At 41.6% G+C, this 25,756-nt stretch overlaps 1 protein-coding gene across 1 annotated transcript in view; it reads left to right on the top strand.

The window, feature by feature from the left end:
• LOC126194808 (FGGY carbohydrate kinase domain-containing protein) overlaps positions 1-25,756 on the top strand; it is a 134,565-nt gene that overhangs the window by 30,634 nt on the left and 78,175 nt on the right. Inside the window, exons 3-5 of the mRNA XM_049933125.1 lie at positions 9,979-10,090; positions 13,307-13,547; positions 22,580-22,890. Coding sequence (XP_049789082.1) covers positions 9,979-10,090; positions 13,307-13,547; positions 22,580-22,890 — 664 coding nt within the window. The remainder of the gene's footprint in view (positions 1-9,978; positions 10,091-13,306; positions 13,548-22,579; positions 22,891-25,756) is intronic.

Raw genomic sequence — 25,756 nt, 5'->3', positions numbered from 1 at the left:
GGGTCCGTCTCCGGACAGTTATTGCCAAGACCACTCCAGTGCTGACAGCTTAGTCTACCTGGAGTCTGCTATCTGGTCCGCTTTTGCCCTGTGTCAATACCTTATTGCTGTCTTCTTCACCTTGCAAAAGGTTTATGACAGCACATGGCATTATCACCCAATTTTTGCTCAGAACTTCTTGTCACATCATACTTTCTGGGTTCAAGTTTGTGCTTCCCACAGTACCATGCATAAAAGAGAATGGGGTCCTATCAGGCTCTATGTTGATTGTGCTCCTTTTTCTAGTTTGTATAAGTGACCTAGCTGCAGCAGTGGAGTGTACAGTGTCACCTTCCTCATGCTGACACTTTCTGCATTTACTATTGCTTCTCCACTGTGGGTGTTGCTACATACCAATTGCAGGGTGCCATATGAAAGACATAGCCCTGGCTGGGCTCGGCTCTTATACATGGCTTCCTGTCTTTGGCCACCAAGACAGGTCATGCACTTCTGTTGTTGAACCAGAACTCTACCTCAACAAACATTTTTGCTTAATGTGGTGGAATCTTCCTGCTTTTTTGGACTTATTTTCAATGCCTGGTTGACATAGCTTCCCCAGCTTTGCCAACATAAGAAAATGGGCTAGTTGCACCTTAATACGCTTCGCTGCCACAGTAACACCACCTGGGGTGCAAACTGCTCTTCACTTTTGCAGCTTTATGCAGCTCTCATCCTGTCCCATCTTGATTATGGGAGTCTGGCATATGGTTCAGCATTGCCAATGCTGGACCCTATATACCACTGTGAGATTGGACTTGCAACAGGTGCCTTTTGGACCTGCCTTGTGAATGGCCTACTCATGGCCTACTACAGATCAGCCCCCAACTGCTGTTCAGCTAAGCGATATACATTCATTACTCTCCCGAGTATCTGAACTACCATGTCCTTTTTCATGGCAGAGAGATTCACCTCCCACTCAGTGGCCCAGGACTGGAGTCACTGAGGTTACTACATAAGGTTTGACCAACGCATTCACCAGTGACTGGGTGCTTCCGCATGATGTCACTATAGTAGCATGAGAAGTATTCTCATGTTCGTTTATGGCACTATTCCCCTTAAAATAACGTTAATTTACAAAGACCGAAGGGCATTATAATGAGTTATGGGTTCGATAGAAGCTTAATGTTACTACTGAGTATGGCTATGAAACTCTTATATTGTCTTTCTGGTAATGACAAAAATAAAAGTATAGATTTGTGGATCCCCCTGCCTGTACATTCTATTATTCAATATTTTCTATTAGATAACTTCCAACATGGCATCCTTCAGTCTGTTTTTATATACTGTACAATTTTCAGTTGTACTGGAAACACAGTAATCACAAAAGCTTTCAATTTACTAAACATATATTGTGTGTCATAGTCGGCAGTAGTGTGTAGCACACTTTTTGTGCAGATATTAAATAGTAAGGAAATGCTGTCAGTTCAATTACATGACACTTTAGTACACATGATGATACAGAAGCTAGAGGGTTAATTGGCTCACTTTCGTCAATTTTAAGAAGAGTTTGAGTACCTTAATCCAATCTGGCATAGAAGCCCTCTATCTGTATTCTGCTTTCTGCTACTGCTGTTTAGCCCTCTGTGCATTTGCTGATGTGTTGATGGACCTTATCTAGATGAAGGTTCTGGTTTTAGCATGCATTGTGACGAGCTCTGGGGAAATAGTTGGAAACTTCCCAATTAAAAGTCTCACTGGGTTTCTAATCACATTGGCATCTTTAAATGGACTGCTGTCCTAAAATTAAAAATATCACCTCTTAACTGCTTAACAAGCTCATACCACTCATCTGAAGGGGCGATTAAACCACCACGAGACAGTTTCTCGATCCACCCTCAACTTGTGGGATCTTTTGACACTTCTTTATCTTGCCACCAGGATGACCAAATGATTTGTCTATGGACGTGCATTTGGAAGCAATATACCAACAATGTAGTGGAGCCCTTCTAGAGAACACTCTGAAGCATCTGTCAAATGTGAAACAATAAAATCATCTATTGTAATGTTCCTCATTTTTTGCTCACCTTCTGTCATTGATAACACTTCCACAGTGTCCAGCACAATTCCTGTGAACAACTTGGAAGTCAGATAGTTTGTATCAGCTTCCACTGCAGCTGGTGACGAACTGCGTAACTGGATTTCTATAATACTTTTGTTCATAACTAAGATATGCAAATAGCTTTTGAATTCCACTGGCAAGGGATGGTCCTACACCTTGCCAGTTTCTCTTGTCTGGGAAAATAAGTTTTCAAGGCAGTCTTGGTTGAACCTTGAGGTCAATATATACTTCACATTGTAGCCATGTTTTAAATCAGAAAAACAACCTAGCAGTTACTGTATCAAGATGAATAATCCCTTTTGAAAAGGAAGTAAAGTTTTATGATTTCCTGATCTTATTTCTTCACAGATGGAGTAGAATCTTTGAAGAACTTCCTCTTGTCTCTCCATACACAATCCAAAAGCACTTAAAATTGGTCATTTGATGATAGGTGCCCTCAAATGCATAATATCAAAAGTATCGTTTACCAATGTGAAGAATTCTGCCATGTCTTTTTCTTCAGGCGTTTGAAAAGAAATTGCCTCTGATACAGTGTTTTAAAAGAGTTGGCAAGCAAGGGAAACATGCTGTCACTCTCTTCCCGAAACTGTCAGATGAAGAGCAGTAAGTTTAGGATATGGTTTTAGTTCCCCTTTATCTTCCAATGATAGCTGCTCAACTGCGCATTCTGTTATTGCTTTTCTGTTGCCTAATGAAAGACTATCATCCAAAAAATGATTTCTCAAAAGTTTCACCATATGTGGTATATCACCAAATACCCAAATACATTTCATTTCATCATTTGGATTTATGAAGCACTTGTTTGTGTAGTCAATGTGGAATTTCCACACTTTGCCAGTTCCCCTTTCCCCCCTGCCACCCCCTCCCTCCCCCCAAAATCAGATACAATACCAACTATGACAAATCCTACTTTCTGTGTCCCTTTGATGATACTGATCAGTAAATCCTGATTCATCACAGTATCAAAATTATAATGTAGAGGTTGCTTACAGGTTCCACATAAACCACATTCCATAACAACCTGTACCTTCCTGTGTGCTCTGTAAATTGTGTCAGTTTTATGGTCGTAGCATATGTGACTGTACACATTCATTTCACCAAAGCTTACACACACACAGCCTCTGTGCTTCACTTAAGCTTGTTGCTTGCTTGCTCATCAAGTTCAACACATCAGTCAAAATAACAGTAACACAGCAAAAATAATTAGATATCCTTCTTTTTAAAGTGGAAAATCCCGGTAATGGTATATACATTATGTTTCTCAAGCAAGTACATGTTTTTCTGCACAGAGTGAGTAGAAGCAAGGCTTTGTTTGTGTCTTCCTTACATCAGTGGGTGCTCTTCTTGGATTTCATGAGTCATTTACTTTGTGTATCCGTAAATATTTTTTCTAAATTTTGGTGTATTTGAGTCATTACAGCACTTTGTCAATACCAAAGGCTTCCTCTGTCTGCTTAATGCATGAACCAGTAATTTGTTTGTCACTCTCAGTGTATTGTTTTCAGTTATTAAATGCTGATTTTTCCCTGTCAGTAGTGATATTCTGTTATCAAGTCTCTTTGTTTCATCTTCAATACTGCCTTTTTCTGTTTCTGCACTTTGATCCTTTTTTGTGTGTGACAGTGGAGCTAGTGTGATAAGTGCATGTTTACATGTTTCACAATCTTTCCTTCTGTCATTTATTTGTTGGATAGAAGATGAAGCAGCAGAAGTGCCCTCAGTAAGGTGCAATGTAGAAAATGCAGTCAGTTTCAACATATTCTTTGGCTGAAGTTTCAATAACACATCTTGGAGATCCCATAAATAATAATCTTCTTTAAAATGTATGATATAGATAACAGCACTTCAAACGTTAATGCTATCACTTCTTCTAAAGGGCTGAAGCCACCAAGAACAAGTTTCAGGATCTTTTGGAAACTCTTTACTCTTCTGATTATAGTTTTCACACACAGCACAGTTTGGTGTTATCAACGTCAAGCAGAATGAATAAATTTGATGGAATACAAAACTTACTTGTTTCAACACATTAAGAACACTTGCAGACTGAGTGGAGTTTCTTGACACTGATGTAATGCGCAGTACAGTGAAAAAATTTGGGCTCTGCACACTCCCTTCTGGGAGTCATGATTGTAGTCATGATTGCAGTTCACATACAGCATCTCTGCCCTGTACTCAGGTTTCCTCTGCTGTCACCTCTTTTCTGGTAGCAATCACATACATCCCATGGTGTGTGCCCTGTCCTTGGATCTGTCTTGACCTATCCTTTGGATGAAACCCCTCTGTTGACTCCATGGTTTTTTGCCACTTATTCCTGGCTGCCCTTGTCGTATTTCTGGGTTCAGAAGTGGTATAAGCTGATGGCTCCGTGGTCAAAGTACAAACCAGTTTTGCCTACACACATGCAAGGTGCAGTGAACTATGCTCCCTGCCAAACAGATGCAGCATATTCAAGGCAGAACTGGAGGCCATCACTTGAGTCACCAGTCACATTTGTTGCTGCACCAGCAAGATGTTCTTAATTGGCAGTGACTCCCTGAGTAGTCTTCAGGTTATCAATGAGTGCTACCCTCCAAACCCATTGGTTGTGACTATCCAGGATCTCTCTTTCTGACCTCCAGCAACCTGGATGGTCACTCACTTTGTCTGGGCCCCACATCATGTTGGGATCCCAAGTAACAAACATGCTGAATGGTTGGCCAAGTTGGCTACCAGGATGGTAGGAGGTGAGGATAGTGGAACTGGACCTTCAGTTGACTCTAAGCTCTATGTCATCAGTTGATGGAGACCTTGAACATGGGTTGGTGTACCATGGTTTCAACACACAAACTACAAGTGATAAAGGGAAAAATGACCATGTGGCGGTCTTCCTTTCAAGCTTCTCACAGGGACTCCGTCATTCTGTTGCCTTCACATTGACCATGCTTGGCTGACTTTTAGCCACATGCTAACGATGTGAGGATCCACCCCACAGTCAGTGGGCGTGTGTCTGATGGTGGCCCTCATCCTACTGGACTCTGGACTGCCCTAATTTGGCCACCTTCCAGTGAGACCTTTAACTTGCTGACATGCTGCCTGTGGTGCTAATAGGCAATGTCAGAGTAGCTGATCTGGTTTTACGTGATACCCATAAAGATGGTTTGTACTCCTTTCTGTGAGTTAGGGCACATTGGCCCCATCTGTTGCTTGAGAGATTGTAGGGGCCCCTATTGTCTGCTGTGATCCAGGGGCCCATGGCTGCCTTGCTCTATGGTGTGGCCTGGCTCCTACCTTGCCCACCTTTTTAATTCTTATTCTTTTACGTCTGTTGTTGGTTTACTGTGATGTCATCATTGTTCTCTTTCCTGAAATTTCACGAACTTGTCTGTTTTGCTAGTTTTCTTGTGGTAATGGAGGGAGAGGAAACACCATTCATATGCAGAGAGGTGCCTCTCCCATCACATAACATGTCCCAAGGGCCTTCAGGAGCTTTCTGGGTAGAACAACTCACCCAGCTTACCTTCTTCCATCTCTCTCACTTCTACTTGCTTCTGTCTCTTGTTTTTATGGGTTCTCAGTTCCAATTGGGTTCATCGGAATTTGTCTTCTGTCCTACCTCTCTGAGCTTTTTTCCACCTTGATGCATATAGGATAGAGGGACTGATGACCTTGTAGTGTGGTCCTGTTAACACCATAAATCCAATCCAATTATTAAGTCAGTTCTTAACATTTGCTTCACTTGATTTGTGTATTCTTTGACTTTAAAGTTTTGCTTTATGAAGAGATCTAAGGAACACACTATCTCAGTGAATAAAATGCTAGATGTGTTCACTAATTTAAAACTGTGTTCTGTAAGGGATACAGATGATTAATTGCATGCAATGGATTTTGTAGCTGCTCTGTGTTTTATGGTGGAAAAACAAAGCTGAAAAATAACAGAACAGGAATAAAAATGATAAAGGACAAATATCCTTAATGACAGTGAGATTTCTATGATTGTAAAGAAATATAGTTATTATCTTAAGAAATTAAAGATAGATTTAGTTAGGAATTGCAAGTTGTTTGGCTGAATTGAAGCAAATATGATTAGACTTTAAAATTTACAACACGTGTGCCCCCCCCCCCCATCCCTCCCTACACACACACACACACACACACACACACACAGAGAGAGAGAGAGAGAGAGAGAGAGAGAGAGAGAGAGAGAGAGAGAGAGAGAGAGAGCGAGAGCGAGAGGGGGAGGGGGAGATACACATGTGACAACTTTGTTCGTCATATCTTTAAAAGAAGGAAAAAGGAGCTGCTGTTCAAAATATCCATTGGAAAATAAAAATATCTCTGAAAGGAAAACAGGTCAAAAATTTTGTGAATAGTAAGAGTATTTTGAGCCTTTTATGGTATGCCCAATGAAAGATACTTAGACACACAGGAAGCAAATGTTGAAATCATCATCACTTTTGTAAGGGTTCCAAAAATCATAGAGCAACAAAGCAGACATGCATAATTTGTCTTTTGTCTAGTTTAAACATTCTGATGATGATTTCTCAAGCTCGTTTAGGCAAATGCTAGGCTGGTCCCCAAATTTTGCGTCAGAGATTATGACACAAAAACAGTTAAAATAAACAAACAAAACAAAACAAAACAAAATTTACAAGAGTCTCAAACAGTTGGCACTCTCCACTTCTTTCCCTTAGGTTAACTTGATGACTGTGGCACCAGGAAGGGCATCCTGCCTCAGAGTTAAGTAATAAAATAATAATTGCCTAATCCTGAAAAAGCAGGCCCTGTACTAGATGCTGTAAATGCTATGGAAAAGAAGAAGAAGTTGCACAGGAACCCGTTTCTCATATGATGAGCATACACCTAATATTTGTGTTCTACAGATTTCATTTTGTGCAATAATTTCAATAAGTGCCATTAATTTCTGTATGAATAAGTGAAACTTGTTGTTATATTACACTCCTGGAAATTGAAATAAGAACACCGTGAATTCATTGTCCCAGGAAGGGGAAACTTTATTGACACATTCCTGGGGTCAGATACATCACATGATCACACTGACAGAACCACAGGCACATAGACACAGGCAACAGAGCATGCACAATGTCGGCACTAGTACAGTGTATATCCACCTTTCGCAGCAATGCAGGCTGCTATTCTCCCATGGAGACGATCGTAGAGATGCTGGATGTAGTCCTGTGGAACGGCTTGCCATGCCATTTCCACCTGGTGCCTCAGTTGGACCAGCGTTCGTGCTGGACGTGCAGACCGCGTGAGACGACGCTTCATCCAGTCCCAAACATGCTCAATGGGGGACAGATCCGGAGATCTTGCTGGCCAGGGTAGTTGACTTACACCTTCTAGAGCACGTTGGGTGGCACGGGATACATGCGGACGTGCATTGTCCTGTTGGAACAGCAAGTTCCCTTGCCGGTCTAGGAATGGTAGAACGATGGGTTCGATGACGGTTTGGATGTACCGTGCACTATTCAGTGTCCCCTCGACGATCACCAGTGGTGTACGGCCAGTGTAGGAGATCGCTCCCCACACCATGATGCCGGGTGTTGGCCCTGTGTGCCTCGGTCGTATGCAGTCCTGATTGTGGCGCTCACCTGCACGGCGCCAAACACGCATACGACCATCATTGGCACCAAGGCAGAAGCGACTCTCATCGCTGAAGACGACACGTCTCCATTCGTCCCTCCATTCACGCCTGTCGCGACACCACTGGAGGCGGGCTGCACGATGTTGGGGCGTGAGCGGAAGACGGCCTAACGGTGTGCGGGATCGTAGCCCAGCTTCATGGAGACGGTTGCGAATGGTCCTCGCCGATACCCCAGGAGCAACAGTGTCCCTAATTTGCTGGGAAGTGGCGGTGCGGTCCCCTACGGCACTGCATAGGATCCTACGGTCTTGGCGTGCATCCGTGCGTCGCTGCGGTCCGGTCCCAGGTCGACGGGCACGTGCACCTTCCGCCGACCACTGGCGACAACATCGATGTACTGTGGAGACCTCACGCCCCACGTGTTGAGCAATTCGGCGGTACGTCCACCCGGCCTCCCGCATGCACACTATACGCCCTCGCTCAAAGTCCGTCAACTGCACATACGGTTCACGTCCACGCTGTCGCGGCATGCTACCAGTGTTAAAGACTGCGATGGAGCTCCGTATGCCACGGCAAACTGGCTGACACTGACGGCGGCGGTGCACAAATGCTGCGCAGCTAGCGCCATTCGACGGCCAACACCGCGGTTCCTGGTGTGTCCGCTGTGCCGTGCGTGTGATCATTGCTTGTACAGCCCTCTCGCAGTGTCCGGAGCAAGTATGGTGGGTCTGACACACCGGTGTCAATGTGTTCTTTTTTCCATTTCCAGGAGTGTAGTTTCAATAGTGTTCTTTGAACTCCTGTTTGACATTTTAGGATTGTTTCTATTTAATGCTATAGTTTTTCCTTTTTAACATAATCTACACTCCTGGAAATGGAAAAAAGAACACATTGACACCGGTGTGTCAGACCCACCATACTTGCTCCGCACACTGTGAGAGGGCTGTACAAGCAATGATCACACGCACGGCACAGCGGACACACCAGGAACCACGGTGTTGGCCGTCGAATGGCGCTAGCTGCGCAGCATTTGTGCACCGCCGCCGTCAGTGTCAGCCAGTTTGCCGTGGCATACGGAGCTCCATCGCAGTCTTTAACACTGGTAGCATGCCGCGACAGCGTGGGTGGACGTACCGCCGAATTGCTCAACACGTGGGGCGTGAGGTCTCCACAGTACATCGATGTTGTCGCCAGTGGTCGGCGGAAGGTGCATGTGCCCGTCGACCTGGGACCGGACCGCAGCGACGCACGGATGCACGCCAAGACCGTAGGATCCTACGCAGTGCCGTAGGGGACCGCACTGCCACTTCCCAGCAAATTAGGGACACTGTTGCTCCTAGGGTATCGGCGAGGACCATTCGCAACCGTCTCCATGAAGCTGGGCTACGGTCCCGCACACCGTTAGGCCGTCTTCCGCTCACGCCCCAACATCGTGCAGCCCGCCTCCAGTGGTGTCGCGACAGGCGTGAATGGAGGGACGAATGGAGACGTGTCGTCTTCAGCGATGAGAGTCGCTTCTGCCTTGGTGCCAATGATGGTCGTATGCGTGTTTGGCGTCGTGCAGGTGAGCGCCACAATCAGGACTGCATACGACCGAGGCACACAGGGCCAACACCCGGCATCATGGTGTGGGGAGCGATCTCCTACACTGGCCGTACACCACTGGTGATCGTCGAGGGGACACTGAATAGTGCACGGTACATCCAAACCGTCATCGAACCCATCGTTCTACCATTCCTAGACCGGCAAGGGAACTTGCTGTTCCAACAGGACAATGCACGTCCGCATGTATCCCGTGCCACCCAACGTGCTCTAGAAGGTGTAAGTCAACTACCCTGGCCAGCAAGATCTCCGGATCTGTCCCCCATTGAGCATGTTTGGGACTGGATGAAGCGTCATCTCACGCGGTCTGCACGTGCAGCACGAACGCTGGTCCAACTGAGGCACCAGGTGGAAATGGCATGGCAAGCCGTTCCACAGGACTACATCCAGCATCTCTACGATCGTCTCCATGGGAGAATAGCAGCCTGCATTGCTGCGAAAGGTGGATATACACTGTACTAGTGCCGACATTGTGCATGCTCTGTTGCCTGTGTCTATGTGCCTGTGGTTCTGTCAGTGTGATCATGTGATGTATCTGACCCCAGGAATGTGTCAATAAAGTTTCCCCTTCCTGGGACAATGAATTCACGGTGTTCTTATTTCAATTTCCAGGAGTGTATATCTGTGTTCTAGCATTAAGAGTCTTTTACTCCCGCCATGAATGTAACTGTGAGAATTTATCATCTGTATTTTTCAGGCTGTCACACAAGACATAGAACCAGCAGCTGTTAAAGGAATTGGATTTGATGCTACATGTTCTTTAGTTGTCCTTGACAAAACAGGAAATCCACTTTCAGTAAGCCCAACAGGTATTTATTTATTTGAGAAAATTAACCGTTGAATACTGTTGTGCTGAATGTCCATTCTCATGTAAAACGTGAATGAGCTCTCAAAATTTTGGAATTTCTTTTTTACATTAAGTCAGTCATATTTTGTAGATCCTGTGGAATGGAGTTCTGCATATGGAAAGGCATCAAGAATGTGTATTTTATTTAAGCGAAATATAGTGCAATGACTTTAAATTATAAAACAGTGTTACAGTGATAATATTAATTATGTGTAACATAATATATTACTTTTTAAAACAAGTGAGTTGTTCCAGTGATTAGACATAGGACTCATATTTGAGAGAAATGTACAACCATCCAGATTAAGATTTCCTGTGAATTAGAGAAATCACTTAATGTGAATGCTGAAATTAATTTGAAAGGGCATGGCTGAGTTCCTTCCCCATCCTTCCTTAATCCAAGCCTATGCCCCATCTCTGATGATCTCATCATTAATAGGATGTTAAACTTAACTCTTCTTTTTTAAAGATTTCTGTGAAGATGTTCTTCAATGTAGTAGGAGGAGCCGTCCAGCCAAAAGTTTACAATCATAGCCCTTTTGCATCTTGCAAAACTCTGTTACTTCTGTGGTGTCTGATAGCCTTATTGTTATTAATGTTTTTAATACTTATTTTACACATTTATTGCTATGATGCAGTTTTAATAATTATAATTACAATACTTTGAAAAACTATGTAAGATACCCATTCCTAATGTGAGTAAACTCACTACTGTATTCAGAAATTTTACAGTTATTTTTATCATGATACCATGATTTTATTTGGTAAAAAATTGTGACAAGTAACCTAAATGCTGAGAAATTTTAAAATTTTGACGAATCTCTCATGGCTCTGTCATCTAAAGGGTCGAAAAATCTAACTTTCCATTGTTCTTTTTAAAATTTTTGCATAGTATTAATACTTTTTAAATATTAATTACTCTTAACATTGTATAAAATTTTCAAAAATCTTTAGCAGACTGTGAAAACCTTTATTTCATATTCTTCACTTTAAAATGGTGCAGTAGTTGACACATTGGCCTTGCAGTCGGCAGGACGACGGTTTAAACCCATGTCCGGCTATCCTGATTTAGGTTTCCCATGATTTCCCTAAATCGTTTCAGGCTAATGCTGGGATGATTCCTTCAAAAGGATCTGGATGATTTCTTTCCCCATCCTTTCCTAATCTGAGCTTGTGCTCCATCTCTAATGATCTCATTGTTGATGGGATGTTAAACACTAATCTCCTCCTCCTCCTCCTCCTCCTGTAATCCATGTGTAACCACTTTCAACTGTTGAACAGGCATTGAGGGTAGGAATAAGGTGTGGGTACCTAAGGAGGGTATTTTTTTATGAATAACAGGCAATGATTTAGGTAAAAGCACAGTATGAGTCAGTACTCAGGGTACAAACTGTGCATCGGGGAAACATGGACATGCCACCAATGGACTGAAAGGGCATCTTGGCTAAGTCACAGAGTGGATCAGGAAAGTGCAGCAAGATGGTGCATTTTTCAGTTGGAGATAGTCATAGATAGAGGATCCTTTATGGATCCACCACTCTTTTCCCATCTACCAGGACCCCATGTGATCATTCTCCCATGGTTACTTCACCAGACAACAACTCGTGGCTGGAGAGAGATAAAATTTTCCAGTCCAGAGTTCACAATAAATTATCCCAAAAGCCCTTCAGGCAGGTTGCTGCCTGCACACTGTGGCCTACAAATTCAGTTTGCCTATGTCTCCCAAGATATGTTATGTATGGTTCCTTCAACAGTTTTTTTGTTGAGCTGACCTTAGTGTTAGAGGAACATTGAAATTTAACAAGGAAAATGGTTTTCAGTGTGGTAGTCAGTGGGTTATGGAATAAGAATGCAGTTTGATGAAAACTCATGAAGAAATGAACAATAACACTAAACTTTCAGAAATTGCATTAATTTTTTGGGAATAAAAGGAAAAATTGAAAGTAAGAAATGTAAGGTAATGCTATTGATATAGCAGTAAAAAAATCACTTGTTATACCTTCGTCTGAAAAGATATACAAGGTACTGTGAAAGCTTTATAAGTGCTTCTAGAAAAATAAACGAACCATATAGGTTTTAGAACCTTCTAAACTGAGGCACCTTTTTCTATAACTGAGGAACTTCATTTTGAAGTTCAGCTTTTTAAAACCATTGAGTGTTATTGTCTGCTCTATTTTCACATTTTCTCATAAATAATTTTTTTGTATTACTTAAATTGTCCTATCATTTTTAGTTATATTATTAACAACAACAAAAATTTAATTTTTTTTATCTTCATTCAATTAAAAGCAAATTATGCTGTGCAGTTGTAAATCTACAGAATTGATATTGAATAAATATCTGCAACCACTATTATTTTCTTTTAATTACAGTGAGACAAAATTATTTTGGACTTCATCCAAAATGTTTTTGTTTGATAAAGCTGAAGGAGACAGTGGTTGGTTGTTTCTTCAATATAAATTCCATAAAACATCACTGGATTTTCAAATCTATTGTGAATAAAATAATTATAAAATAATACTTTGGTATACAGGATGATTCTGTGATGATGTTACAACCTGTTAGGGATGAATGAGAAGGGCAAATGTATCAATTTGAAGTGAGGGACACTGGTCCAGTAATTATGGGGTTGAAACTTATAGTGGAAAATCGTTCTGATTCCTCTGACACCTGAATATGTATACCGGTACTGTTGTTGCTGAGATTTTATGGTGGGCAACTTTCAGAGAACAAGAGAAAAATTTCCAGTAAGCATGTGCTGTAAAATTCATACCTTGAGACCTATGAGCACTTGTTTAGTAGAAGAGATGTGTTTCACAGTAGCAGAGATGAACATACACTCATACCTCTTAAGGTATGAATTTTAGAGTACATGCTCACTAGACTTTTTCCCTTGTTTTGGTCCACCTCTGGAAGTTGCTAACCCAACAATCTTAACAATGGGAGTATCACTTATTCTACTGTTGGAGGTACGGGAACAATTTTTGCTTATAACTTTTGAAATGGTTGCTTCTGGACCAGGATCCCTTACCTTAAATCGATACATTTACCCTTTTCCATCATCCCTGAAAATTTGTTACATCATCATGGAATCATCCTGTATATTGTTGCAATAAAACTAGGATAATATTTATCTTTGTTGATTGTGCATACAGGAATTTTTGTTGTTTTATTTCAGGCAATAATGAACAGAATATTATTTTGTGGATGGATCATCGTGCAATTGAAGAAGCAGATTTAATAAACAGTCTGAAGAACCCAGTCTTAAATTATGTTGGAGGAAAAATATCATTGGAAATGGAGACACCAAAACTTCTCTGGCTCAAGAAAAATTTAAAGAGTCAGTGTTGGGATAAGGCAGGATATTTCTTTGACTTACCTGACTTCCTAACTTGGAAAGCAACAGATTCAGAATCTCGGTAATAATTCAAAAACAAAAAACTGGAGAGAGATAAAAATAAGCAAAATTATTACACAAAATTTACCTTTTAAAAATTGGGATTTGGATTTTTTTGTCCATGTTCCTTGGATCTTGAGGAAGAACTTTCCAAAAATGAGTTATGGTGTACATTAACAAAGAGCAGTAGTGGCTAGGAAATTAATTCTGTATGCTGTATCACCTAACAAAATCAAACTGCAGCCCTGGAACTTGGTGATGGTGTTAGTCCTTCAGCTTTAAATGTGGTACATTTTTCCCAATCGTGAATGTGATGACAGAGACCATGAACATAGGAGTTTGCATTTTGGCCATTCAGCAAGTATTCTACCATCAAAATTAGATCATTGTCATTCTGTAAATGCCTGCTGTGTACTGGTTACACATTATTTTCGTGTGAGGAAAGAGGAAGAAGTCCTTGGGTGCTATGTCATGAGGATTTGTGGAATGGAGGCAGGGGCAGAGGGTAAGAGGAGGCAGCAGAATGTTCTGGAGTATAGTCATCAACCAAAATGAGCCCCTTGAACAGCTTACTGTGATGCTTGATAGCCCATCATCAACATTGTCAGGAGGTTTCAGCAGTATACTCCTGCAGTGAGATGCTCCTTATGAGAGTAATCTGTTATCAGCATACCATGGCTGTACTTTGACACAAACAGCACCACCTTGACCAGTGAGTGGTGGCTCTTCGTTTTTTCTGTCTTGGGATCACAGTGATGGGCACAGGATTTGAGCTTTATGATTAGGTGGCTAAAGAAGTCATCTCAGTTAGCCTGCCACAGTTGCAATATTTTCACTGACTCTGACTGCCATTTGATATGCATTTTGAATGTGTGTGAGCAGTCACAAAAGCCAGTGAGCTGTGATCTTTGTTGAAAACTGATCCATGACAGATTTTCACTTTTTCCACTATTCCTTGATTGCATTAAGCTGGTGTTTGAGCATCAGGGTCTCCACTTCTCTTGCAGTTCCCAGTTCATCACACAAAGATATGGTCTGCCATTTCAGTTTTTGTTATTCAGAGTTGTTTACTCACACTGGAAGTTGAACTGTGTACTTCTAAATATGTTGCTCCATGACATATTTAACTTGTCATGTGAATGTAAACATATGCACAAATGTGCACTGTTATGCAGTTTCAAATTTAACAAATATGTGTGTGGACACCACTAGTTACACAAGGTGCTTTATAACTGTTGTTTTTATTTGTGAGAGACCTGTTTTCATTGTTAACAAATGTAAGTGGAATGTGCTACATACTAACCACTATAAAGTCAACATGGCAAGTGTGTTAGTCATAATGAACAGGACAATTAACAAGTTTTTTTGAAGATCAGAAGATGACAGTCTTAACTGTTGAAACCGACTGTGTATGTGTGTGTGTGTATCTATTATTGATAAAGACCTTAATGGCTGAAGCTATAATTGTGAGAGTCTTTTTGTTATGCCTATCGGCAAGTCAGCCTCTCCGCTATATGGTGAGTAGCAACTTTCCTTCTCATAATGTTGTTACATTCCATCATGGATTTTCCATTGTTAGATTTTTGCCTGACCCTGTGCTGTTTTCCTTTGTTACTATCTTCTTTTGCATCACTATACTCAATGTCCATCCTTCTTTGTCATCTTTCCTGTGTTTCTCTTGCCACCTTACAAACCGCACTGCACGCTCTACTTACGACTCACACTGTATCAACCATCTCGGCTGCGCACAACAGACGGCTACAAGACTACGCTGATTGTTGGTGCAGCATCTTATGTCCCACATTACTTCTACTGATATAATTAATCCTGTACTTTCAGATTGATCACTTTCCCTGTGTCATTTCTCGTATTTTTGTGTGTTAACTCCCACACCTTTCCGGTGATACAGGATCTTGTATCTCAACCTATGAACCCCCTCCCCACCTCCCACACTTTCTCTGTTCTATCCCAGTTCACACCCGCTAATTCCACCTCATCCAGTCACATGTGCCATCCCCCTTCTTCACACTTTCCACCCTCATACCTGCTACTTGATCCTTGTGATAACTGAGTGTGGTTTCAGTTGCCTGAGACTGCAGTTGTGTGTGTGTGTGTGTGTGTGTGTTGTTGTTGAAGGTCTTAATGGCTGAAAGCTATAATTGTGAGTGTCCTTTTTCTGTGCCTATCTGCGACTCACCATCTCTGCTATATGGTGAGTAGCAACTTTCCTTCTCATAATATAATTTTATGTTTTCATGAAGGTTGTTCATCTTTTGTGCCAATAATTAAAATAGTGGTATCATCTACATATCTATTGTAGTATATGATATGAATATAATAGAGGGAAACATTCCACGTGGGAAAAATATATCTAAAAACACAGATGATGTGACTTACCGAACGAAAGTGCTGGCAGGTCGATAGACACACAAACATACACATGAAATTCAAGCTTTCGCAACAAACTGTTGCCTCATCAGGAAAGAGGGAAGGAGAGGGAAAGACGAAAGGATGTGGGTTTTAAGGGAGAGGGTAAGGAGTCATTCCAATTCCGGGAGCGGAAAGACTTACCTTAGGGGGAAAAAAGGACAGGTATACACTCGCGCGCGCACACACACACATATCCATCCGCACATACACAGACACAAGCAGACATTTCTGCTTGTGTCTGTGTATGTGTGGATGGATATGTGTGTGTGTGTGTGTGTGCGAGTTTATACCTGTCCTTTTTTCCCCCTAAGGTAAGTCTTTCCGCTCCCGGGATTGGAATGACTCCTTACCCTCTCCCTTAAAACCCACATCCTTTCGTCTTTCCCTCTCCTTCCCTCTTTCCTGATGAGGCAACAGTTTGTTGCGAAAACTTGAATTTTGTGTGTATGTTTGTGTTTGTTTGTGTGTCTATCGACCTGCCAGCACTTTCGTTCGGTAAGTCACATCATGTGTGTTTTTAGTAGTATATGATATTTTTGAGGAGGTGGTGATTGGAATTCAGGATTTTGTCTTCTAAATTACTTGTAAATATTTCAGCTAACAATCTGGAAAGGTTTGAGCCCATTGCCAGCCCATGTGTTTGTTTGCAGATTTTATTGTTAAATTTGAAATAGTTGTGTGTAAGTGTGAATTCGAGCAGGTCCATTAGTTCAGTAATGTGAGTTGAAGGGATTTAATTTGTACTTTTGTAGATTGGCATTAATTATCTGTGGTGTGGCACCTACTGGCATAGAGGAATAAAGGTTTTGTATGTGAAATGAAGCAAGTGTGGTTGCATCAGGAACTTCTATGTTTTTGACATGTGTGTTCTCTTATTATTGAAGGTGTTTGCCTCTTTGAGAATTCTGAAGAGCATTTTGTTGAGTTTGAATAATGATCTGTTCCTATAGTAGACCTTACCTTAGAGTAAAGAATAGCAGACATCAGTGTGATATTTATCGCAAGCCTACGACAACACATACTACAATCTACAATTCCTCTTGTCACCCCACAGCCCACAAAATGGCAGTATACCAGAACTTGATCAATAGAGGTATCCAATTACCACTTTCTGAAGATAAATTTACTGAAACACCATTTTGTTTCTCCACTAGACAGTGCCATGAGTTCCTCCAAAAAATCGTCACACACACACACACACACACACACACACACACACACACACACACACACACACATCATACTTACAAATGTAAAGCCACCTGATGATGGAGGCTTAAACCTTTGAAACACTTTATGGAGATAAACAAACTGTGACTGGTAACAGTAAACTTGTTGTTTCATTTGATTCAATAACAGTCATGGTAAAACCTAACCTAAAATGTTCCCATGTAAATTCAGGAAACAAATTACCACATCGTACTCGACTTTACTGCTGGGCTGTATCACTTTGTTATGGCTCCTCTGGCAGCGTGTTATGGTAACTTGGCATGAGGGTTTCATTGTGTACCAGAAATGGAGACATGTTAATGTAAACATACAAAAAATTAATTACATAGCTTTATTTTTGAAGTGATAATTAAAACTTTGACTCCATAACCCCCCTCCCCAATATTCTGTTTGGTTTGTGTAAATGAAAATGAACACAGTTAAATTAACATGAAAGCTGCTGCTGCCTCAGTATCTGCAAGTTACACATCGTTGCCTGTTTCTTATTTTTGTGTAACTGCACTGCTGTTTATCAAAGACTAAAAGTTAAGTATATGCTGCAACAATAGACTATTGTTGTGTGTCATAGTGTTAGCTCTTAACTAGACAAGAAAATTAGTAAGTTTAACACACTAGTGTAACAGAGGTAAGATACATAACAGAATAGGTGTCAACTGTTGAACAGAAGAAAGTACATGGGAAAAGTTGCCATCTTTGTACAAACAGATATACACTCCTGGAAATGGAAAAAAGAACACATTGACACCGGTGTGTCAGACCCACCATACTTGCTCCGGACACTGCGAGAGGGCTGTACAAGCAATGATCACACGCACGGCACAGCGGACACACCAGGAACCGCGGTGTTGGCCGTCGAATGGCGCTAGCTGCGCAGCATTTGTGCACCGCCGCCGTCAGTGTCAGCCAGTTTGTCGTGGCATACGGAGCTCCATCGCAGTCTTTAACACTGGTAGCATGCCGCGACAGCGTGGACGTGAACCGTATGTGCAGTTGACGGACTTTGAGCGAGGGCGTATAGTGGGCATGCGGGAGGCCGGGTGGACGTACCGCCGAATTGCTCAACACGTGGGGCGTGAGGTCTCCACAGTACATCGATGTTGTCGCCAGTGGTCGGCGGAAGGTGCACGTGCCCGTCGACCTGGGACCGGACCGCAGCGACGCACGGATGCACGCCAAGACCGTAGGATCCTACGCAGTGCCGTAGGGCACCGCACCGCCACTTCCCAGCAAATTAGGGACACTGTTGCTCCTGGGGTATCGGCGAGGACCATTCGCAACCGTCTCCATGAAGCTGGGCTACGGTCCCGCACACCGTTAGGCCGTCTTCCACTCACGCTCCAACATCGTGCAGCCCGCCTCCAGTGGTGTCGCGACAGGCGTGAATGGAGGGACGAATGGAGACGTGTCGTCTTCAGCGATGAGAGTCGCTTCTGCCTTGGTGCCAATGATGGTCGTATGCGTGTTTGGCGCCATGCAGGTGAGCGCCACAATCAGGACTGCATACGACCGAGGCACACAGGGCCAACACCCGGCATCATGGTGTGGGGAGCGATCTCCTACACTGGCCGTACACCACTGGTGATCGTCGAGGGGACACTGAATAGTGCACGGTACATCCAAACCGTCATCGAACCCATCGTTCTACCATTCCTAGACCGGCAAGGGAACTTGCTGTTCCAACAGGACAATGCACGTCCGCATGTATCCCGTGCCACCCAACGTGCTCTAGAAGGTGTAAGTCAACTACCCTGGCCAGCAAGATCTCCGGATCTGTCCCCCATTGAGCATGTTTGGGACTGGATGAAGCGTCGTCTCACGCGGTCTGCACGTCCAGCACGAACGCTGGTCCAACTGAGGCGCCAGGTGGAAATGGCATGGCAAGCCGTTCCACAGGACTACATCCAGCATCTCTACGATCGTCTCCATGGGAGAATAGCAGCCTGCATTGCTGCGAAAGGTGGATATACACTGTACTAGTGCCGACATTGTGCATGCTCTGTTGCCTGTGTCTATGTGCCTGTGGTTCTGTCAGTGTGATCATGTGATGTATCTGACCCCAGGAATGTGTCAATAAAGTTTCCCCTTCCTGGGACAATGAATTCACGGTGTTCTTATTTCAATTTCCAGGAGTGTATATGATAGCAGCACTTTGAAGTCTGTGAGATGCTTCAGAAATGAGATTTTAGTGTTATGAAGTGTCACATTATGTTAGGCTATAATGCTGCAGGATGTAAGAGGACTTGAAAAGTGATTGAGCTGCACAATGTCTTTTAATTTTAGCATAAGGTTCATGGCATGCACAGGCCAAATGTCAGTGAATTGAAGGAAGACTATGAGGCTGGTGGTTTGATGTACATGCTTAACATTATAAAAGGCATTAATGGTGAAGACATGGCCATTTGCATTGACTTTCAATATGCCCATCCTTCCAGTGTGTATCAAAGCAGGCTTTATTTTCATAAAATTCAACTCTACGTTTCTCACAATGTTTTCACATTTTGCGTGTACCCCATTGTCATGTAAGAACTAGATAATATGCTAAAACTGTAGCTAAGCAACCCTTGGAAATGACTGTAGTAGGTACTTGTTTGGAGGTGGAAAATGATATGATGACTCAGAAAAATTAGTGATGTGGTGTACACAACATGATGAAGAAGAAAGGCTGCATAAGTCTCTGTTACTGCCTATAATTTTGACACTATTACTGCAAAGAAATTATGCAAAACATTAATATGTTGACACAAAGACAAGTGAACACTGTAATAATGAAATACTGGAACTGCAAATATACTTGTAAAAGTACATCAACTGCAAAGTGGGTTACCTCATGTAAGTAGTCAACACTGACTACAGTTATCAGTAGTAAACACCCAATCATTTCTTCCCAAAAATCAAGTAAAGACATTTCTATTTGTGCTTCTGCAACTATTAAATAATGATGTGTGAGTGTTTTTTCATTTGAGCTTAGGGTTGACCTCACACCCATGGAAACTCCAAATTTTTTGTCAGGTATTCAATGTTAATATAAGTTTGTAAGGAATAGTGTGATTTATAAATAATTTTCACTGGAACAATGATGATAACTTCACAGAAGTTTCTTCATCTGTTATTTGTATAGAAGTAGCCATAGTGGCAAAAAGCAATCTAGATAGGCAGGCTCTGAATATAAATAAATGTTTGTGATACCTTTCAACATAATCAAAGTTCAAACATGAGATTATTCATATAAATCAGTAATTGTGTGTGGTTATATAAATTTCGCAACTCAAAATTATTCTTAATACCATAGAAAGAAAAGAAAAGCAATATTCCAGATGTAAAGACATCCAATGCAACTGAAGTGAAAGAAATAAAGTCTGAATGGCTCCCAAAGTGAAACTAAGTCAGATATGAGATCTCTGAAATTCGCACAAAGTCTGGAAACCTGTCTATATCCAATGTGTGCTTTGCACCCTGTAAATTTCATAAGCACTCGTACTGAGCTCAGGTGCGACCGAATATTCGTTATCCCTTTCATGAACCACTTAAAATTTTTTTAAAATTCTTAGAAGTGTTTGGCTGGATTACTGCATTGATGATCAGGAAACTATTGACCTTGATACAGTTTGTGCTAACCCTAATACAGCCAGGTGCTGCTCTGTCCACCATCGGTAGCCAAGAGCTACTAATTAAATGTGTGGTACATACTTCAACATCTAACTGTGGACCAGTTTACAATATTTATATGTCATTTGGAGTGAACTAAGAAGCTGATTTGTATGCCTCATCATGGTCATTGATATCTCAGTTGTTACTCAAAATATCCTTAGTTGAAGTTCAAACAATGGAACATCCAGGATGGCATATAACAATATTATGGAAAGGGTAGTTGCTGCTCATCATATAGCGAAGATGCTGAGTTACAGACAGGCACAAAAAAAAAGACTGTTTCGGCCAACAGGGCCTTTGTCAAACACACACTCTCTCTCTCTCTCTCTCTCTCTCTCTCTCTCTCTCAAACACAACTCGCACGCACATCAACACAGTCTGTGGCAGCTGAAGAGTGTGTGTGTGTGTGTGTGTGTGTGTGTGTGTGTGTGTGTGATCGATCTATGACAAAGGCCTTGTTGGTTGAAAGCTTATTTTATGACAGTCTTTTCTGCATGTCAGCATCTCCACTATATGGTGAGTAGCAACTATGCTTTTCATAATATTGTCTTAGTTAAAGTTCATGCTTCAACCATTTGAAGCTACTTGTAAATGGATAAACAAAATTAGGCATAAAATTAGTAACTATATTGCATATTGTATTTGAGTTTTGATGCCTTTTTTACCAGACTGTTGTGGTTGCATCTAGAAATATTCTACAATCCCTTATGTATTGCTTATTAGGCTTATTAGTGTGTGCACAGAGGAGTTTAACCACTCATTCTCATATGTGAATGAAATTGGAAGCAGCTCTAGTGATAAAATGGCCAGTACCTCCTGCCAAACACTTCACAGTGGTTTTCAAAGTATAGATGGAGGTGTAGAAGGATGACATTTTTATACTGTTTGGTTATCAAGTAAAATTGTTTTTAATTTAAAATTTCATACTAGAGTTCTTAGATGCTTTTTTGTTCTATGACCCAAAAATGTGTGTATAAAGCCCTGTGTAATTAAAGTACACTGCTGCAGTATGAGGAGTAAGGTGATTGATAAAGGTCAGATGCATTTGCTGGATTTGTTCAGCACATGGAAGTTTTAGACATATTATTATTATTATTATTATTATTATTATTTACTTTCCCAAGACAGTATACTGCTCTTGACAATGAAGGCACACCATGAGAGGTGAATAATAAGCCACCAAACACTTTTGGTCTCATGACTCGAGCAACTGCAATATGAAGCGCAAGTGTGAACTTTCTGATTTTTCTACTAAGAAAATACAGATCTATCTTTATCCTTACAGATGTCCCATTGATCTGCGTCAATGTCCACTCTTCATTGCTGGTGCTACTATTAGTCAGAGTGAAATTGATTGTATCCGGGACATACACTGTTTGCCTGAAAACCTCATATGATCTGAGCCATAGATCTTATTTCAGAAGATAAAGTGAACAAATAGTGTGTCATACAGAGACTTAAAACTTCTTATCATGTATACACTAAAATCATTCTGTATTCCAAAATTCCCCACACTTTAATCTCCATTTATTGTGCATTTATTATTGATAAAGAATGCTGATTTACCTTTTAAGTAAGATTCTTGCTTTGGTTTTAAATGAAAAATGCCATAAGCTTTTGCAATGATGATACTGGTTGTGTAAAAGTGGCTAAACTTTATGCTGATGTTGTTTTACTTATTTATAGGTTCTGTATGTAGTATATTCTGAATCATATAAATCATACAATTCTCAACATGCTCTACAGGTCACTTTGTTCACTTGTGTGTAAATGGACATATCAAGTACAGGCTGATGGAGTGGGAAGCTGGAGCAGCCGGTATTTCACTGAAATTGGATTGGATGATTTAATAACTGATAACTGGAGAAAAATTGGGTCAGAAGTAAAACCACCTGGTGCTCCTAGTGGAAATGGACTGTCGCGCAGAGCAGCTGCTGATCTGGGTCTACTGCCAGGCACTGCAGTTGGCACATCCATGATTGATGCTCACGCTGGAGGTCTAGGCATGATTGGTTGTTCAGCTGATGGTGTTTCTCAAGACTTTCACACCAGGTTAGGTATGTGATGCAAAATATTTCTTATGCCTCCTGAAATACTTTTAAATCATATCCACGGTTTACAGAACATTAATTACTTACAGATGTTTTCTTAAATTCAAACTAATCACTAGATTAGTTTCCATAAGAACAACTCAACATTTTTACTTTTCAAGCTCACTAGGCTTACGGTTGGCAGAGCACTTGCCTGTGAAGGGCAAAGCTCCTGATTTTGAGTCTTGGTCTGGCACATAGTTTCAACCTGCCAGGAAGTTTCACGAAAGCTGTAACTTTCATCTTTCAGTGTGATGAATTTTTTATTTTTCTTGTGTTAAGAAAGACTAGTATTTATTGTCATATTTATGAGACTTCACCTCTGTCTCTGCCTATTGCTGTTTTTCACTTACAGTGTAGCTTTTCCTATATAGTCATGTTCCACATTACTAACATCCATAAATTCAATTTATGAAGTTCATTCAGATTTAAGTTGGACATAGACCAAGGTGGCTCAATGGTTATGACTCTGGATTTTCTAAAATTTATTAAAGCAGCTGCCATGATGATTCCTTTGATAATGACAGTCAGTTTCCTTCCCCATCATAGTCCAACCAGAGCTTGTGTTCTGTCTTTAATAACCATATCACTGACTGGACATTAAGCTGTGATCTTCAATCCATACGTTTTTATTCCTCCAACAGGGAAATTTGTATAAACTCTATTTTGGGACCGAAAAAAATTTGTTTCTCACGATTTTCTCTTTGAGTGAAGAATTAGATATAAAGCACACTTCTGCAAATCTGTCTACAGTTGGGAAGATTGCCAAAAAGTCATTTCTGACATTCTGTTCTATCATGGCAATGGACTGCCATGTGCAGCAGATTTAACCAGTGATATATTCTATGAGTGTACCAAGGTCTGTGCGCGGGGGGGATTTGGGGTGACTGTTTCATGTGGATAATGAAACAGGTGAGAGATTACATGACAAATGTCTCTGGTGCATGTTCTGGCATTATTAAAAATGTGGACAAAATGTGAGTTCAGTTAGGAATTAGGAAAGGTTTTCTTCAGATAGGAGGGGGGGGGGGGGGGCAGCAGCTGCCCCTTACTGTACTGGGTATGTCCCTTATGAATTCTCTGGACACCTATTGAACCAACTGGTAGTAGGACTTCATACAGAGGACATGGATGATGTCTCTGTGCTTTCGTATTCTTGATGAAGGGTCATAATCCTCAACTTCACATTTGATGTCTGACAATAGTAACATTTTCAATAGTCTCAGTTTTCACACAGGTATAAAAATTCATACCAGATGTACTGAGCTATATCTCACTGGTCAGTGCTTGTGGGTATAGTGCTCTCAATCTTTATCCTGGGCATCCAGGGTCTGTATACAAGACAGCTATCTTTCTCCTTTGGTACTGGTGATGAGATGTTTTACATAGTCATCCAGAGAATCATCTTATTAAAATGGAAACAATGTACCCATTGCAGCCTCGTGACCTTGGAGCAGAAAGAATAGTGTGTAGCCTTTTGTGTGTGTCTCACTGTGTAGTATGTGAATGTCACCACAGGCAGTATTGTATCTGAATCTCTTTTCAGCATCAACGTATATTGGGAGATTATCTTATTAAAGCATTCTGCGAGGCCATTCGTCCATGATTGGTAGGCAGCTGTCATACTGTGGGTGATGTTACAATGTGAAATCACCTCTGATACTAGTCTCAATCAGGGAAATGTGTCTTATATTGAAATTTCTATGTTTTTTATGTTATACTTTCTGACATGTTCCACACCCATGAGAATAATCTCATTTTTGGGTCTATGGAATGAAAATTGAATGTAATCTAATCTAAGTGGAAAAGTTTCATGATCAGAGATCATGACACAGGGTGCACTGTATTTCAAAATGAAAAGTCGAGGATGGAATGTAACAGTACTATGAAAAGGAAAGTTGCTACTAACCACATAGCGGAGATGCTGACTCTCAGCTAACAAGGCCTTTGTCAAAAATAGACAACATGAACATGCACGCGCGTGCACACACACACACACACACACACACACACACACACACACACGCGACCACAGTCTCTGGCAGCTGAAGCCGTACTGTGAGCAGCAGCACTTGATGGGAGAGGCAACCGAGTGGTGGGGGTAAGGAGGAGGCTGGAGTGGGGAGGGGCAGGGATAGCAGGGCAGGGGTGGGGGACGGTAAAGTGCTGCTTGTGGGAGTGAGCAAGGATGTGGTGTGGGAGAGGGTATGGCAGCTGGGTGCAGTTGGGAGGTTAGACAGAGGACGGTGGAAGGAGGGGGGGGGGGGTAGTGGAGAAGGAGAGAAGTAAAAATACTGGGTGCATTGGTGGAGTAGAGGGCTGTGTAGTGCTGGAATAGGAACAGGGAAGGGGCTAGATGGGTATGGACAATGACAAAAGAAAATCGAGGGCAGGAGGGTTATGGGAAAGTACAATATGTTACAGGGAGAGTTCTCATCTGCACAATTCAGAAAATCTGGTCTCGGTGGGAAGGATCCAAATGGCACAGGCTGTGAAGCAGTTGTTGAAATGAAGAATGTCATGTTGGGTGACATTCTCAGCATCAGGGTGTTCCAGCTGTTTCTTGGCCATGATTTGTCAGTGGCAACTCAGCATTTCTACTATATGGTGAGTAGCAACTATCCTTTTCATAATACTGTTATGTTTCAAAATGGTGTCTTCTACAAGTAACCTTGCAGTGTTTGGACTTCCAGCAGTCAGCACATCTTTGATGACAGCATAACTTGTGAGATAGTCAGTGCAAATTATAATCCATCAGTTCTTGCTTTTTACTTTAAGATCTCGCTAAGGGGTCAATTACAATTTAGTGAAATAATGCTGCTGTAGGCAGAAT

Source organism: Schistocerca nitens, chromosome 1, assembly GCF_023898315.1.
Source record: "Schistocerca nitens isolate TAMUIC-IGC-003100 chromosome 1, iqSchNite1.1, whole genome shotgun sequence".
Taxonomy (NCBI): domain Eukaryota; kingdom Metazoa; phylum Arthropoda; class Insecta; order Orthoptera; family Acrididae; genus Schistocerca; species Schistocerca nitens.
Note: the sequence above shows the minus strand (reverse complement) of the source record. Positions and strands in the feature narration are given on the sequence as shown.